Genomic DNA, 12,655 nt, shown 5'->3' on the forward strand with positions numbered 1-12,655 from the left:
GGTTTTAACCTGGAATATTAATTTAAGAGAGCAAAGCACTGAAGTTACAATAATCAGACACACTTATTGCTAGTGAATTCTAAAAGTAATAAACTCATATTAAACAGGCTACTTTAGTGTAATAATGTTAATTGTAGCTAATTGCTATGCTTCATCCCTGACTTCATCAAAAGGAATCAATGGATGAATAACATGAATCCATAAGCATTAAACTGTGCCTGTTGAAAGCAAGGCTCTTACAGTGCATGGCTGCAGTGCTCTGTCTCTAATATGTTGTTGGGGTCACATGTGATGTCATCAACATACAGTGAGATTGTGTAGCACAGCAGCAGTAGCATCAGCAGTCCCCTCTTTCTCAGTACATACACACACACTTGCATTTAAAATATACACACACTCACAAAATACAACCTGGCTGGAAAAACAACTCAGGATAGTAGCTAGTTAGTCATTTAGTTTATTCGGGATGCTTGGTGGCATTAGCATTCCCTTTAAAAGCATAGTTTACAGACAATTATGTCATCATTTACTCACTCTCATGTCATTCCAAACCCATTAAGATTTCTGTTCCTTTGAAAAGTCCATTCCACTAAAACTAACTCTTCAAAAAGTTCATAAAGAGATTTTACATTTGTAGACCATATTACATATGTATCAATTAAAAAACTCAAAATTAATTCCTATATTAAAAATACTCATAATAAAAAGTGATTTTGTCTCTTCAGAAGACTTGGATTAAAGTGCAAGATACATATGGATTACTTTTATGAAGGTTTTTTGAAGGATTAGTTTCGGTGAAATGGACTTTCAATGGAGGGACAGAAATCACTCGGGTTTCACTGTGTTTCGAAGATGAACAAAAGACTTCTGGAAAGGTTTAAAATGACATGAGGGTGAGTTTTTCATCTTTTGGTGAACTATCCCTTTAACATGGTGTGAACAGCTGGCATCTGGTTTGTTTTCTGATACAGGATGGTCTACAAGCTTAAACCAATGAAATACCAGCTACCATTCCCAAGTGACAGCATAAGCTTGATTCTCCAGCGGGGTAGTTAGTTACAGTACTAGTAAACTGTACTGTCTTTTTGCAACAAACAGCAATTTCTGAAGCAGTTACAACAACAAAAAGCCAAGCAACATAAGTACACACAGCACAAGCAACAAATCTGTCCAGCAGAAAAAGGCTAATAGCCAGTAATAAAGATTTTATAAGTGTGCTAACATTACTGGCAGGATAATGTCTCTATTTCTTTATCACTCTCACCTGCACATGCTGCTTTTCCTGGAGCCAGAGCTGCTGGGAGAAGAGGGGGGAGTCTGGTAGGACCAAGAGTAATCAGAACCCTTAAGGTCTTTTATTACCTGAAAGAACGGGAGAAAGACAGTGTTAATGGTCTTACTATAGTTTGTTTCTGTAAAGCACTGTATAGTACATGCTTCATGGTGACTGGTGTATATACAGTAAGCATGTGCACCTGCTCACTGGCCGGGGGCAGTTTGTGGGGGTCTGAGGTTAACACGGTGAGGTCATCAATAATGGCCTGGAGATGAGTGATCTCTCCCAACATGGCAATCTCTCCATTCTAATATCACACAAGGACAGAGCCACAAGTTCACAGATCAAAACTTAATTGAACATCACATAATGGCATTTAAACGACAGACAGTAACACATTTTAAGAGCTTTATGTATTTATGTACCTATTTTTTTTTTGTTTGTTTATTTATTGTGCTTAAATTAACTCTTAATTCTAATCATATACAGTATTCCTCTTTACATTTCAAAACTTTTTTTTTTAATTTAATGTTCAAATAAATGTTGTAGATAAATCTAATACTAAAAGTAATAATTAGTAAGTAGTAATACATAGTAATTATTTTACAGAACAAACTATTATAATTATTATTACTTTAGTATAGGGAGCAATTCGCACTATTCACTAGTTGCTTATTAGCACTCCTATTATAAACATATATTGGCTGTTTATTAGTACTTATAAAGCACATATTCTGCATGACCATATTCTACATCCCTAATCCTACCCAATTCCTAAATTTACAACCTTACTAACAATTTATAAGCCGCAAATTAGGAGTTTATTGAGACAAAAGTCGTAGTTAACGGTTTGTTAATAGCAAGAATTGGACCTTAAAATAAAGTGTGACCATAATAAGAAATGTTTCTTGAGCATCAAATCAGGATATCATAAGGAATATGTGACTGAAGACTGGAGTAATGGCTGTTTGAATAAATTATTATTATTAAATAAAGCATATTAAGTACACTGTTATTTTACATTTTATTAATATTTCACAATATTGCATTTTTTTTTACAGTATTTTTGATCAAATAATGCAGCCTAGATGAGCATAAGATAGTTACACTTTATTTTACAGTGTGTTTTTTTTATGTTTAACTGTACATCTGTGTACTGAGTAATATTAATTACCACATACTATATATTAGAATTAGGGTTTGGTCTAGGGTTAGTTGCCTGTAATTATACACCATTTACTGTTATTACTATAGTAAGTAGGCCTACAAGTAACACATGTAACAAGGACACTGTAAAATAATATTCCTTGAGAGACTTCTTTCAAAAAAGATCTTACCAACCTCAAGCTTTTGAACAGCTATGTACTTGGGAACGCTAAAACCTGTTGAGGCTTTTTTAAAACAGTTCTGCATTCAATATTAAGAACAAAACAATGAGCTCTTTAAATGAGGTGGGCAGTACCACTACAGGCTGCAGGAAGCTGATGAAGGTACAAAAGCGTCCTCTCTCCTCCACTAGAGCACGCCGCACCGCCTGTTTCTCCGTCTCCTCCATCAGCAGGTACATGTCATTCACATCCTGCATTGCACTGTCCAGCTGTGGCTGAAGGTCCCCCCGGCCTAAAGGAGAGAGCATAACAGAAAAGAAGGGGAAAGGGAGAAGAATGAAACAGTGAAGAACAGACAGAATGAAAAAATGGCCAAAGAATCAGACAAAACAGCAGGTCGAATGGAAGAATGAGAAGAATGTAAAGGTCAGTCAAAAGAAAACAAGAGAATACACAGCATTAGATGAGAATCATTCTCTCTTCCAGCCCCCAACAATACGAACGCAATGTGAACACAGAACAAAATGAACTACTCCGACTAGCAACAAATGGAGACAGACACTTCTGAACTCTGCGGTCGAACATCTTCTACTCTTAATGAAACACATGGAACCTTCCAGAGGAAGTTAAAAGGTTAACTCATGCAGACTAGAATGTTAGAGATGATCGTGACCTTTGCTGAGGAAGCAAAGTCAGCTATCTGCAGTAGAACTGCTTCCAGGAACACAAGCAGCATGCATTCTGGGACGGCATCAACAAAATCATGCACAAAGCAAACCCTCTGGTGTTATAAAGGAAGAAAAGAGAAAGGCTGTGATCTTAAATCAGTTGTCAAGCAAAAGGTGAGGTGGGGGTTAAACCCAATGGCCACAGAACTGTCTGCAGACATGTTTGGGTCTTTTTCGAGTTGAGGCCAGGTTAAAGGGCCATGCAGAGTGACAAGGGAGAAGAATCTAAGTGAGCCACAGCTTGGCGTTGAAAAAACATACTTACCCTGTAGCTCTATAGAGAGAGAGTAGATGAAAGAGAGAGAGAACACAACATGGGGGGAATCCACGAGAGGGTAAGGAATAGAAAGAAAGAGATACAGAGAGAGAGGAGGGAGAGCACTGTGTTAAGGTTAGTAGTAGGAAGCAATTCAGCTCATTTCACGGCCAAATTATTTTATGAAAAGCCAAACCCCCACAGCAAATTGAACCAAAACCAAATTCAAAAATCAGCCAAAAATGTACGATTTAATGCGCAGTGGATCCAAAGTAAAATCAAATACATAATCTTATCAAACTGAATGATCTCTTAGAAGGAATGAGATGCCTGACTAAACAACATAAATAGGGAGCTTTTCCTTTAACACTGGAGTCTTCCTAGTAACACACAGGATTGTCATCCTATCTTCAAAAGCAGAAATTATTGGCTGTTGGGATATGAACACGAACTGCTTAGCAAATGGGGTGAGAGTTGCACTTCTGCGCTTAAGCCAGCAGAGGGGGTTGCTTACATTGCAGAGGATTGTTTCTCTCACATGAAGGGTCAGTAATTTCATCGAACACATTGTGCACTCTACGCAGTCTCTATGTGGCTGTAACAACACTTCCAAGATTCATCTGTCCATCACTAACCATTAGAGCCACTAAAAACGCATTCAACACTGATGGCTTATGAACAGCAGGTTGTTCTGGACATCAAATAAAACAGCCAGTTTTGACCTTGGGGAAATGTCCTCGACACATTTCTGCTTTGTAATAGGGCAGGGTTATGTAATATTGATCCATTACTTTCACTGATATTAAAATGCTTGTATTCTAGTATGTGTTGTTTGTGATACTGTTGCCATGCTTAACATTACTTGTAGTATTGTAAAAAAAAAAAAAAAAAAAGGCGTGTTACCTTTCCTGGCTTTCTTCTGTAATTTCATGGTGTCTGAAGATTTCTTCTTTATTTCATGACGAGACCGTTTGTACTCTGTAAAAAAACGAAATGTATGAAAATTTAGTAGCACTTTATTTTACACTACTTATTATAGCAATTACAATAACTGGGTAATAACTAGATACTAACCCTGAACCTGTATTTAAACTTAACATTAACCCATGTGGTTATTGTATACTACCCAGTGCTTTCTTGGGTAAGTACAATGTAAGTACATTGTAAGTACATGTACTGTAAAATAAAGTGTAACCGAACATTTGTATGCTGTCTACTCTGTAAGGACTGACATTAGTGTGCATATGGACAAAAAGGTGCTTAGTCACCTTTGGCATGGTCCTTGTCCAGTTGGTTGGCTGTCTTCTTCCAGTCTTCAATACGGTCCTGTAGCGGAGTGATCAGGCTCTCCATCAAAGCACTGAGAGCAATGAATAGAGGTTCATGTTCTCAACCGTTCACAGCTGAGTCAGAGGTTCTCATTCAATTACAGAGCAATATGAACATTCGCAAGGAAATATCATCAACCCTGTGGGGGTTCAGACCATGAGAAATGAAGGCTTTGGTTTACAGTGTGGCTTAGAGTCTGAGGCATCCATTCATTAGCCTGTCAGAGGGAATTGTCAGCAGATGTCCTTTAACGAAGTGTGAAAAGTGTGTGTATTTGTGTTCTCTTGTCTTGCCAGTGTCATCAGACTTTGAGAGTGATTCTGCGATAAAAGTGTGTTGCAATGTTCACATTTGTGCACGTGACATAGCTCAGTGTCCTGCAATTCAGAACAAACAAATATACATGCACCCACACATATGACTAACCCCAAACCTGGCTTACTCGAGGTATGTGGTTCCCAAAACGCGTCCGGGAGTAAGTTCATTCAACTCAGAGTATGTTCCTGGTTAAGACTCAAGACATTCTCAAAAGAGCAACGAAAGAAAAAGCGTGCCAAGCTGTTTCTTTCTTCTTCTTTTGTTCATTAGTTGTTTACATGCTTAGTGCATAGCTTACCTAATTGATGGCTGTGCAATCATTTTTATTTTTTTCCATTTAATCTTTAATCCTTGAGAATGTGAATTATATTGTTTGTTTTATGCTAATTATATATTAAGTCATATCACATATGTATTTTGATTTAGAATTTAGACATTATAGAAAATGTATGTGTGAGATAATATAACGTAATAAAATAAATAAATATATATATAAGTTAAACATTACCTTGTCATAGTGTTTTATAATTTATACAGATAACTCTTACATATGCCAATAAAAGAAATAATCATATTAGAATAATATATTACCTTATTTATTACTTATATAAGTGCTTCCTCATTAACATATCATATATATATATATATATATATATATATATATATATATATATATATATATATATATATATATATATATTATATATAATATATATATATATATATATATATATATATATATATATATATATATATATATATATATATATATATATAGGCTATATTACATATTGTAATGTTATATAATGTTCTGCGCTGTCACGCCCACTGAAGGCTCACTGAAGTGAACTAACCCTGGAACATAATCTACTTCGGAGCTTGCTATGACTACTAACATACCCTGAAAGTTACCTCCGTTTTTGGAACCGAAAGTTGAGGTTTTCCGCTTACTTACTCTTAAACATACCCGGGTATGTCACATAACCTGCTTTCTGGAATACCCCCCAGGTCATTATCAAAACAAAACAAAGCAAAAAACACAGTCTGGTCATTATCAAAACAAAACAAAACAAAACAAAACAAAACAAAACAAAACAAAACAAAACAAAACAAAAAACAAAACAAAACAAAACAAAACAAAACAAAACAAAACAAAACAAAACAAAAACAAAAACACAGTCTGGTCATTATCAAAACAAAACAAAACAAAACAAAAACACAGTCTGGTCATTATCAAAACAAAACAAAACAAAAACACAGTCTGGTCATTATCAAAACAAAACAAAAAACACAGTCTGGTCATTATCAAAACAAAACAAAACAAAACAAAACAAAACAAAACAAAACAAAACAAAAACACAGTCTGGTCATTATCAAAACAAAACAAAAAACAGTCTGGTCATTATCAAAACAAAAAACACAGTCTGGTCATTATCAAAACAACAAAGTACAGCAAAACAAAACAAAACAAAACTAAACATGAACTAATGATTGATTAGAATACTAAGCTGATTATTGTTAGAGAAAAAAAGACTTGTAATAATACAATCGTACATAACAGACACACCAATGTTGAAGTTTCATATATGATTTCTGTATGAAATTCATAACTATAATGTTTTGCCCTTGTTTGTGCTCTAGTATGTTACTATAATACGTATATGCATACATGTATTTGTGTTGTATATAGACTTTTAAACTATGACACACAGTAAGCAGATGACAGGAGAAATGTTCTCATACTTAGTAAAATGGCGTAGTTTAGTCTCAATGCTGCGATGCCTCATACACATGCGGGTCAGCGCTGATCCGATGTCTCTGGTGGCACCTACAGGAGACACAAGAGACAAAAAAACTGTCAGATCATCACAGATATTACACATAGGACACTTTATAATTCAATGACCAAAACCAGCATGGCAAAAACAATGGCTGAATGTTGAATGGCTGAATGGCTGAAAGTCCAGAATGTTATGAGCTTGACTTTAATCACTAGTATTTTAAAGACCTTCAAGTGTACAACTTCCAGTCATTCAAATATTTATTATTAACATGAATCAGTAGTTTACACTTGCTGCAGTCCAAATAAAGTGGTTTAATTTAAAAGACTCCCCAAAGTGTTTGTGAAACCTGTAGGCGCAGTATAAATTAGGCTATTTTTAGTTGCGGGTTGGAAAAAAGAAAAAAACGTTTGGAAAATCCTGACCCCAGTATTTATAAGAGGGAGTGTGCTTTCTTCCAAAGAAGGTGGCCTGGACAGCTATTATTTCCCTTAAGTGTTTATTTGTCAAACTGAACTGTTAAACTGAGAAGTGTTGCCTGGAACTGCACTAGAACTTTAATTTAACTGTACCATGATCTTCAATATAAGAAACAAATGATTATTTACAAATTAAAAACACTGTGTCTGTGAAAATGTAAAAAAAAAAAAATGACTGGCAAACTACCTCAATGTCATGTGTTTAAAAGAGCCATTGTATTAATAAACCATTTTATTAACAAGCCATTTGCTTCTCTATCACCGGAATGGCTGCAAGGAATGGTTTACCCATCTCTTCTCTGAATTAGTACTTTGAGCTTATTCTCAGGCTGATAAAAACCTACATTCCAGCAATACAGTAAATCTTGGTCTGTGTTGACCTCAGATTTCCAGTAGATCTCAGATCTCCAAACCAGGGAGTGAGATTCAGACAGATTAGAGCAGTTCAGTAATCTAGGCTTTACAGGGTTAATCTAGGCCCATGTATAAGAGGCACACACCCTAAATATTCAACCCTGAGCCTCAAAAGGTAAGATTTTTAAACATTGGTCTGAAGACCAAATATTGACCATGTATGGAAAATTTTATAGTACAGATGTTTCTCCTACCATTTCTGAGGAGAGAAAAAGACCTAAATAAGGCTTGAATTTAATTGTTCACAACTGAGAATAAAGAATTATAAAATTAATGTGAATACCGTAGTTCAGAATGGAAGAAGTTGAAGAATTTGATGAGAAACATTTGAGTTTTGACTTTTATTGTAGATGTTCGTGCCTTGACAAACAGGAATATAGTTTGATACATTGTTGAGATCTTTTGAGGCTCAAGAGGAGACGTTAGATAACTTGTGCAATATTCTACATTTCTGCTCCATTTAATCTCATAGCTGTCTATGAGAAACAACTAAGATTTAAAAGATCTCATTTGACATTTTCTCTCCTAAAAATTTGCTTTGCTAGTAGTAGTTACTTACGTTAACACTGAATGACTTGCACACAAACAAAAAGCACATTCTGTATACACACAAATGAATTTTGAAATAAATTCACTCTGCCTAATAAGTATTCATACATATCACTCTCAGAGAGCAAATGAGTCAATCAAGCAACAGCATCACAGCTAATTAACTTTTAAAGAATCAGACCAAAGAAAAATACCTAACACTATTCATTATATATATATATATATATATATATATATATATATATATATATATATATATATATATATATATATATAGGAGACTGATAAAAATGCTAATTTTAGATGAAAATGTCAGATGGCACTTTTTCATCTGAACTCTTCATATATATACACAAATGCATATAAGACATACACTGCACGGGAAAACATTGTCATGCCTTTGACTCTTGTGTCTATTATCCATTGCCATTTTGCAATAACAGTAATGTGTTCACTAACACAAATTTTCTGCATGGCTGTTCTCAGCGCAATGAGTTAAACATGCATGCATGCCGACACACACACACACACACACACACACACACACACACACACACACACACACACACACACACACACACACACACACACACACACACACACACACACAGAAGGGCACACATGCATACAAACAGTGTTTCTCCAATGAGACTCCAGTAAACCATGTGAGAAGCTCCATTCATAATTAACACATTCCTGCCTCATGCCTCCTGTTCTGCCCAGCAACCATTCATTTATCCATCCCACAAACACACACACAGAGTGAAATGATACAGTGTCTAATGTCAAAGTGCCACTGTACCTTAAGATAGTGAGACAAAATTACAAAAGACAAAAACTGGGAGTAAGAAAGTGTGAGAACGTAAAAGGAGCAAGTGAGGTGTTCTTCACACATTTTAATTGCTTCTGAAATTAGATATCCTTTACTATGTTAGTGTGTGTGTGTGTGTGTGTGTGTGTGTGTGTGTGTGTGTGTGTGTGTGTAGTAGTGACATTACTTTTTTTATTGTTTGTTGCCATCTACCACTACAATACACCCCCAAAAAATAAAAATTCACCCTTGTGAATTTTTTCTAAATGCATGTTACTGTCCCTACTGTGAATGATTCATCCATGCATGTTTATTTATCTATTTTTATTTTTAACCTTGTAATTAAAAAATTATTAAACAAAATTTCACTCACTCTTCTGGTGAAGATGTCAGACTTCTCTCTTGTGATGTATATGTCAGACTTCCCCAATCATTTAGTCCGCATAAACCCCACCCCTATTCACAACCGTCTGCAAGTGTGCATTCAGAACTGCCCTCATCCAATCAACAGTCAATGAACAGAACCAGATCCTCCTACATTTTTTTCTTTTTCATTAATCAATTTCACTTGAATGTACATCAAAATATGCAAGAAATGATCTGTCGCTACTTCTGTTTTATCGCAACTTTAATGTAAACGAAGACAGCTAACATCTGGCTAATGTTACATGTTCTCCATGTGTGTGCTCAGTTCTCCCACGGCGTGTCTGTCACAAACCATTTCTGAGAAAATATCAGATTGAAATGCCTCTGATGGCCACTTGAGAATGTCCGGCTCAGAGTGTGCTCTGATGCAGTGTAGTGTTGTTACCGCAGTAATCTGTACAGAGTAGCAGTATTCACAGAGTGCTGTCGCCTCCATCTGTTACCGCAGTCTGTGTTTACTGTTGGCCTCATCGCCAAGACCCGCACTGCCACACCAGCCCCCACATATTGATTTTTCTCATGACATTTAGTCACCACCATGTGAAAATGACCATTCTGAGAAACGAAGAGTGGAAAGAAAGAGCACCAGCTCCAACATGTGTTGACCAACATGTGGAATGATGTAAAAAAAAAGTGAATAAATTCACCAACTTCCTCATAAATGACTGTATTTGTCTAATTAATTTCTTATTTGGCCAAACAAAGTCCAAGACAATGTCAATACAATGAACATATCAAATTAAGTTTAATGTCTCATATCTAGGCATGGGGACCATATAGGTTATCTGCCATTATTAATTTACAAAATTAATACTATAATATCATTATATATAATTTTACAATTTATTAGTATCTGTTGATGCACATAACCATTCAAAAGTTCAGGTCCAGTACAATTTTCATTGACTGAGTGACTGACTGATTGATTGATTGATTGATTGATTGATTGATTGATTTTTCTAAAATTTCTAATTAATGCTGTTCAATTTATTAACTTTCTATCCATAAAAGAATCCTAAACAAGAGAATCTAATCTTCCAAAAATATTTGGCAGCACAACTGTTTTAACATAAATAATAACTTTTGATCCAAAACCTGAGCACTATATTGCTCCAGTATTTTATATTTAAGTGTTCATGCTCATTTCTCCTATTTTTACATTTAAAGCTTGTTTAATCCTTAAAAACACTAATAATTTAATAACACTTTTAACAGATCTCAAAATGAATGAATATGACTGATTTTATTTTTTAGTGTTTTATTTTTAATTTATTTAGACAAAATATTATAGAATTTTTATACTGGCCATTTATTGGTTATTGGTCATAACATGAAAAATAATTATTGACTTAAAGGGGTCATATGATGCTGCTAAAAATAACATTATTTTGTGTATTTGGTGTAATAAAATGTGTTTATGCGGTTTAAGGTTAAAAACATTATTTTTCATATACTGTACATTATTGTTTCTCCTCTATGCCCCGCCTTCTGAAACGCGTCGATTTTTACAAGACTCATCACTCTGAAAAGCCAGGTGTGCTGTGATTGGCCAGCTATCCAGTGCGTTGTGATTGGCCGAATGCCTCAAGAGGTGATGGAAATGTTACGCCTCTTAACATATTGTTGATGTATTTTCTCAGCGACCAGCATGGATCAGCTCCAGGCAAGACGAAGCAGATATATTCTTCTTTTGGAAGGCCAAACAAAGTAGTTTTGCTTTCACAGTGAAACACACAGCGTCTATACGACATGGCGGCGGCGGCAACAACAATACTACAATGAAAATAAAAGGTACGCCAAGCTGAGTTTTGACTTTTATTGCAGATGTTCGTGCCTTGACAAACAGGAGCATAGTTTGAGACATTGTTGAGATCTTTTGAGACTCAAGAGGAGACGTTTGATAACTTGTGCAATATTCTACATTTATGCTCCATTTAATCTCATTGCTGTCTATGAGAAACAACTAAGATCTAGTTAAAAGATCTCATTTGACATTTTCTCTCCTAAAAATGTATTATTAACCAAGAGCTTGTAACACTCCAAAGAGAAAGGAAAATTTGAAATCGCATCATATGACCCCTTTAAAATTATGACTGATATTATTCATTTTTTCCATCATGCATCATAATCCATATTGCCCATCAAAATCTCCAGCTGTGTGCTCCATATACACCATCAGATATTCACAGCAGAATATTTGCTCAGTGTCAGTATGTACTGTATGATCATTTTCCCTCATTTTATATCTGAGACAAAAATGGATGAGATCAGACTGTTGGGAATTCCTTCTGTGGCTTCCAAACTTAATTGAATAGAGTAACTGGATAAACAAGGCCATTTACTTGGCTGACGACCAGCAGAAAGACATACAGAGCACTTAAACAAGAGAGAGACAGTGGCAGGTCTATAATGTTTAGCTGAGGTTTCACAAACAGGTGCATTTACGCAGCATTATCATCGTTAATCTTGACTTGCTGTCTCATTGTAAACAAAGCAAATCTGAAGATGACGACAGTGAACACATACACCAACCAACTTTTAGCATAAAGACAGTCATGGAACAGTGCATCCCAATTGAAACAATGCTTAATGCAAATAAATATACAATCCAATCCAAATTCTTCTGTCACGCGGTATCTCAAAATTAGGCCAACGCAGACTGTGCCCTCATAAACCATAAAACAATTCACATAATTACATTCAACTTATGTCATGTTAATAATTGTGTATGCCATTTCTTCTTTGTACAATAAACAGAATCAGTACTGCAATGGTTCACCACTTGATATTCAATGTAAAATCTAGGTCATCAGTAGCAGTTGAGCACCAGTGGCACAGAATAGGTAATATAAATCAGAAAATGTACTGAGGCATATACAATAAAGGAATGAAAACAGAAACATGTTACAACTCTGCTAATGTTCAAGTAAGACATGAATTATGAGTGTTTTCACTCACTG

The 12,655-nt window shown here is 35.3% G+C and overlaps 1 protein-coding gene across 6 annotated transcripts in view; it reads right to left on the reverse strand.

Moving 5' to 3' along the window:
- Positions 1 to 12,655, reverse strand: part of mtss1lb (MTSS I-BAR domain containing 2b) — a 62,411-nt gene that overhangs the window by 8,719 nt on the left and 41,037 nt on the right. For 3 of the 6 annotated variants that reach the window (XM_042728160.1, XM_042728158.1, XM_042728162.1), the window contains exons 4-10: positions 6,979 to 7,063; positions 4,857 to 4,948; positions 4,492 to 4,566; positions 3,598 to 3,606; positions 2,739 to 2,896; positions 1,476 to 1,583; positions 1,265 to 1,362 (exon numbers count right to left, since the gene is read on the reverse strand). In XM_042728160.1, the coding sequence (XP_042584094.1) occupies positions 1,265 to 1,362; positions 1,476 to 1,583; positions 2,739 to 2,896; positions 3,598 to 3,606; positions 4,492 to 4,566; positions 4,857 to 4,948; positions 6,979 to 7,063 (625 nt within the window). The remainder of the gene's footprint in view (positions 1 to 1,264; positions 1,363 to 1,475; positions 1,584 to 2,738; positions 2,897 to 3,597; positions 3,607 to 4,491; positions 4,567 to 4,856; positions 4,949 to 6,978; positions 7,064 to 12,655) is intronic. The other 3 variants (XM_042728159.1, XM_042728161.1, XM_042728163.1) reach the window with 1 other exon arrangement.

This window comes from Cyprinus carpio, chromosome B7, assembly GCF_018340385.1.
Source record: "Cyprinus carpio isolate SPL01 chromosome B7, ASM1834038v1, whole genome shotgun sequence".
Lineage (NCBI taxonomy): Eukaryota > Metazoa > Chordata > Actinopteri > Cypriniformes > Cyprinidae > Cyprinus > Cyprinus carpio.